The sequence below is a fragment of the Bombina bombina genome, chromosome 6 (genome assembly GCF_027579735.1).
Source record: "Bombina bombina isolate aBomBom1 chromosome 6, aBomBom1.pri, whole genome shotgun sequence".
NCBI classification, from domain to species: domain Eukaryota; kingdom Metazoa; phylum Chordata; class Amphibia; order Anura; family Bombinatoridae; genus Bombina; species Bombina bombina.
Window position 1 is genome coordinate 260,311,550 of NC_069504.1, and position 6,000 is coordinate 260,317,549.

At 36.2% G+C, this 6,000-nt stretch overlaps 1 protein-coding gene across 1 annotated transcript in view; it reads right to left on the reverse strand.

Moving 5' to 3' along the window:
- CCT2 (chaperonin containing TCP1 subunit 2) overlaps positions 1-5,499 on the reverse strand; it is a 50,367-nt gene extending 44,868 nt beyond the window's left edge. The window contains exons 1-5 of the mRNA XM_053716807.1: positions 5,359-5,499; positions 3,855-3,929; positions 3,383-3,448; positions 2,326-2,437; positions 2,138-2,214 (exon numbers count right to left, since the gene is read on the reverse strand). Of these exons, the coding sequence (XP_053572782.1) occupies positions 2,138-2,214; positions 2,326-2,437; positions 3,383-3,448; positions 3,855-3,929; positions 5,359-5,361 (333 nt within the window). The 5' untranslated portion in view covers positions 5,362-5,499. The remainder of the gene's footprint in view (positions 1-2,137; positions 2,215-2,325; positions 2,438-3,382; positions 3,449-3,854; positions 3,930-5,358) is intronic.
- Positions 5,500-6,000: the final 501 nt, after the last annotated feature.

Here is a 6,000-nt window from a genome sequence, read left to right on the forward strand (position 1 = left end):
ATTCACTGCACGCTGAGAGGAAAACCGGGCTCCAACTTGCTGCGGAGCGCATATCAACGTAGAATCTAGCACAAACTTACTTCACCACCTCCCTTGGAGGCAAAGTTTGTAAAACTGATTTGTGGGTGTGGTGAGGGGTGTATTTATAGGCATTTTAAGGTTTGGGAAACTTTGCCCCTCCTGGTAGGAATGTATATCCCATACGTCACTAGCTCATGGACTCTTGTTAATTACATGAAAGATAGAGATATATATATATATATATATATATATATATATAGAGATATATATATATATATATATATATATATATATATATATATATATATATATATATATATATATATATATATATATATATATATATATATATATATATATTTTATTTTTATAAATATTTACAACTGGGAGAAAAACATTCAGAAACCTTTGAAAACCAAGGTATAATGTCTGATATATATAAATAAACCTAGATCGCTAAGGCTAATCCTAGGCCTGGTGCAGACCCCTTATTATGATATAAATTCAAATATTTTTTAAGAGAGGAAAAAATATGTAGACACAGTAGAGCTATATGAGATACTGTGAATAAAGTAGGGGATTGCAGCACTCAAAATGAACTTATTCTTGATCTGTATCAAACAATGAAACACAAACACACACTGGTCCAATCAACATGCAATGAATTTATTGCTTTAACAACATATTATACGAATAAGGTAGTGCATACTAATGCTCCACCATTATATGCCACTGCAGTGGATAGCCAAAATCAAATATAACCGGTTCTGGCAGTAGGTGAAAAACCACAGATAAAATACTGGTGCTATTAAACACATACATTGGATATTTCAACACTTAGCAAAAAACTTTAAATCAATAAGGCAAAGAAAGTTCTCAGAGCAAAGTCCTAGATAGACAGGCTTCTTTTCTTTGTAAATATCTCCTCTGAGAAAAGTGAAGCCGTAACGATCACTACTGCTAGATTGTACCGTGACCTTAAAGAAAGCTGACAAGACTGAGGTAAAAGCGTCCTCCAAAATCAGCTTTTCCAAATATAAGGATTCATTAGTTAAAGGCTTGTTAATCAAGAGCGGCAAATACAGTGCAACAAGACATACAACCTTATTCTAGTCTAGTTGTTATAACTTCAAGCAGCAAAGTCCGGGTATTAAAAGCATTTCCTTGAGGCATAACCGATAACGGGCCCACGCCTCCGACATCCAGTCTCACCCAAATCGTTCCGTCTCGTTCCTTTGCTCCGTGAGACACATTAGATCAAGAATAAGTTAATTTTGAGTGCTGCAATCATACATACGACTTTCTGCCAGTACTTAAGATTGCGGTGACAACTGTGGGGGAGGGAAGGGAGCTGTTTGAGGGGGGTCAGGGGGTGGGATGTGTCAGGTGGGAGGCTGATCTCTACACTAAAGCTAAAATTAACCCTACAAGTTACCTAATTAACCCCTTAACTGCTGGGCATAATACACGTGTGGTGCGCAGCAGCATTTTGCAGCCTTCTAATTACCAAAAAGCAATGCCAACGCCATATATATCTGCTATTTCTGAACAAAGTGGTTCCTAGAAAATAATTTACAACCACTTGTGCCATGATTGCACTGTTTGTAAATAATTTCAGTGAGAAACCTAAAATTGTGAAAAAGTGAACATTTTTTTTTTTTTATTTGATCACATTTGGCGGTGAAATGGTGGCATGAAATATACCAAAATGAACCTAGATCAATACTTTGGGTTTCTACTAAAAATAAATATAAATTATAAATATATATATATAGCTAATTTTGGAGAAAAAAAAATGGGTTGAAAAAAGCAAAGTGCTCACACCTCACAGCAAAATCGCATTTTGTAAAATTGCATTCTCCTGTGAGCTGTCTGAGCAGCTCAGTGCGGCAAATTCTTTAAAACAAATAAAAAAAAAAAAACTTTAACATGAAGTATTTTATACCTCATGACTTAAAGTCCCCTTTATTTGTTCCAATGGTAAATCCTAGCGTTTCACAAACGCTAGGATTTATCATCACTTTTATGTGCTTGAGTAGAAGTTCCCCGAATTGCATTTACAGTATTTATGTTCCATAGAAACAGACAAAACAATCAGAGATCTGAGTTTTCTTACTCTAAGCAACTCCGCTGCCAAGACTGTCACCGATGTTGTGCCATCACCTACTTCATCATCCTGAACTTTCGACATGTCTAATAATATAAAACAAATATATATAAATAATGGAGAGGAAAAAAAAACTAAAAAAAACACAGAACAAACTAACTTTATTTCTGTAGCTCAAGAAATTCCAAAAACCTTACCAACTAAAACCTGGGCAGCAGGGTTGTCAATACCAATAGATTTCAGAATAGTTGCGCCATCGTTTGTCACAGTAACACTGCTATCTCTTCCGCCACTCAGAAGGATCTTGTCCTAAACAGTGAATACATATAATCAAATGCAAATATGTTTATCATATCTCCTTTACTGGGGCCAGTTAGGCACCAATATAAAAGGATTTCCAGCACTAATAAAGCAATCCTTGTGTGGCATGTTACAAGAGAGGGTTCTCAAGCCTGCAGAATGCACTCCAGCCTCTCTGGCAGCAGTGCAAACTGTGTGATTTGTAGAGGTTAATCACAGGAAAAGCAGATGTTTTAGTTTAATTCACATTATTTACCCAATTATATTGTTTGTCAAACACATAATTCTAAAGGGGTACAAATAAAATACATTGGAGGTATTCACTATTTGCAACAAGTGTTTTATAAACAGACCAATCAGTTACTACTTAGGAGTGAGACTAATGTAGAATAAACCTAAGTGCATCCTACCACTGTTAGGAAATCACAGACAGTTTATATATATTGTGGCTATAAATATGCCAGGGACAAGGTTTTTTTTGGTAAAAATGAAAGTACTCGGGTTCACATAAAATCAGTTAAAATTTGACATAATTAATGAGATAGTAACCCCCAAGATTTTCTTTTATGATTCAGATAGAACATACAATTTTAAACAAATTTCCAATTTAATTGTATTCTCAAATTTTCTTAATTCTCTTGTTATCCATTGCTGAAGGGACAGCATTGCACTACTGACAGGAAGTTGAAAATATCTATTTAGCCAATCACAAGAGACAAATGTGAGCAGGCACCAATTAGCAGCAGCTCCCACTAGTGTATGATATGTGCGTATTCATTTTTTTAACAAGGGATACTAAAAGAACGAAGCACATTTGAAAATAGAAGCAAATTTAAAAGTGTCCTAAAAAGACATGCTCTATCTGAATCATGCAGGTTTAATTTTGACTTTCCTATCCCTTTAATGTTTGCAAAATATCTAGATATCCAGCACTACAATTAGTTAAATGCTTACCATGCCCTTAGGTCCTAAAGTGCTTTTAACCAAGTCTCCAATTGCAATGGCACCAACGAAGGATGACTAAAACAAAAACAACATTTTACACTAATAAGTGCCAAAAATTAAAAACACAAGTCAAGTATCTTGGACCAAACAGGTTGTTAGACAACAATAAAAAAAACTTTCTATAGTTATATATGGATATCAATAGAGAGATCTATGTATAACACACACAAACCAAGTTAAAAAGCGGTTATTTGCAGTTATAAGTGAAAGGCATTTTGGATTTCCCACAAAACAAAGATTATAAAGTAAGCTCTTGAACATAGCATTCCTCATTTTTATACCCAAGTTATAATATCTTTACAATTACAAAAAAATATGTTAACTACGTGTTTTAGCAATGTCCCATTCTACACAATGTATGGAAGTCATGAACTAAATTACTATAAATAAAAAGACAATATCTAAACAGACACCAACTTACCAGGCGAGCTGTCTCTGCCCTTTCTTCATCAGCTCCAGCTCTGAAAATATTCATGGGTGCTAAAGAGAGAGAAGCCTGCAAATATATATAAAAAAATGGCATTCAATAAAATGGGTGCTGTGAATTAAATTGTGACTGCTCCTGCTAAAAAAAGAATTTTAATCAGCTGTTTCATGCCCTATTCAGTCATAAAAATGCAAGGTTCACAAATAAATCTCAAACTGAAAGATTACATTGGTAAAGTAGAAATCCTATTTATCTTCGTGAAATGTTGTATTCACTTCAGCAGTAGTATTATGGTTTCATATAATTAAAGCCCATATTGTAGATGTATTTATGAGAACCTTTTTTTGACAGGTAAATTTAAAAAAAAAAAAAAAAAAAAAGACTTTATTTCTGTTTGAATGGAGGGATAGGAAAAATGCTAAAAATGATCCGGTATTTTGGGCAAGTTCTTCTCTGAAAGTCCCAGTAGTGAAAGGGTAAAACAACTTTCCAATTTACTTCTATTATCTAAATAGCTTAGTTCTATTGGTGTTTTTGTTTGAAGAAGAAACACTGCACTACTGGGAGCTAGCTAAATGCATTAGATAAGCCAATAACATGAGGCATATATGTGCAGCCACCAATCAGGAGCTTGTGAGTATACCTAGGTAACCTTTTTTAACAAAGGGTATCAAGAGAATAAAACAATTTAAATACAAGTAAAATGGTAAGTTGTTTTAAATCAGATTCTCTGTCCCTTTAAGTCCCATTACTCTGTGCATTCTGACTCCAGTAAAGCCTTTGCAAGACAGGCTGCCTGCCCCTTTTGTCCAGAAAGGCACTGTCATGTGTCAAGTTGCAGGGACAATGGCCAGGTAGCTAAAACAAAACAATACATATTACAGGGACAGTAAACACCTTGTAATTAGTAGAATATTATTTTGCAGTCCCTTATCTGATCCACGATAGGGCAAAATTGTAGCACGGATTGGCTTGTGATGCCTGTCCTCATGTCCTGTGCACAGTTACAGTGATGGAAAAGGGGCAGAATAAATAGAAGCATAGTGCAAAGTTGTATTTCACATTATTAAACGTTATAGTGCAATCTTAGTGCTTGTGTCCCGAGGCTGCCACAAATCTCTACGCAATGTGCTGCAGCATTTTCTAATAACCATCTTGTAAAAATGCCGTAATTATAATTCAATAGCGAAGACTACCACCATACATGATTGATTGGCACGCTGCTAAGGCAGGAGCTCACACTTCAGAGTGAATGGTAGACATTCTGGTGAGGCATTTAACGTTATCACTAGATAATCTATCACCGCTGGCGTTCTCTTTTACAAGCTAAAAACTATTACTAGCACTGCCATGGTAGGCTGCATGCGACTTGCGGCCCAGCGCCTCATGCCTCACGTGCAGGCAGCTAATGCGGCACTGCCGCCTCTTATGTAGGTAGAAAATCACAAGGAGCCCCGCATTCTACAGACGTCCATACAAACAACAGACAACCTCTCACCATGATTATGTTGCGGGTACAATGAGGACCGAACACGCTACCTCACAACCACCGGCACAGGAAGTGACGAACAAACGGTTAAGGGGCTGGGGTAGAAAGCACTAGAGAATGGGCTGACGCCCATCTCTTTAATCCATAAAATTAATATAAAAACGTGGCTTCGACTTCATAAAGGCATATTATATGTAATTGACAGCATATTATGCACTTTATAAGCAGCGGAATTCTATATTAAGCATCGCCTCATAACATTTGCCCATAAGCAACATGGCGAATTTTGAAATGTGTGGCATAGTGAGACGCTTCCTTGTATGGTGTGAGCTAGTCCTTCTGTTAGTGAAGCGGTAGTCAGTGTGCTGTGCTGTTGTCTGAGGATCGCAAGCGTGGAAAAGCGGCATAGTAATGGCAACATGGAGCAATATAATTTTAATGGGAAGTAAAATTGAAAAGTGCGTAAAGAAAAAACTGCTAGAGATATATAAATGTTTGATGCAGGTGCTCCCTAAGTACAGTAACATACTCTTCTGGGATTATAGCTGCACTCTTTGGAAAGGCGAGGATGCGATGAATGTGATACAAATATTAGGGACGTTGGATGGATATTGATAAAGTACGTTTATACCAACTTGCTACAACCTTAGT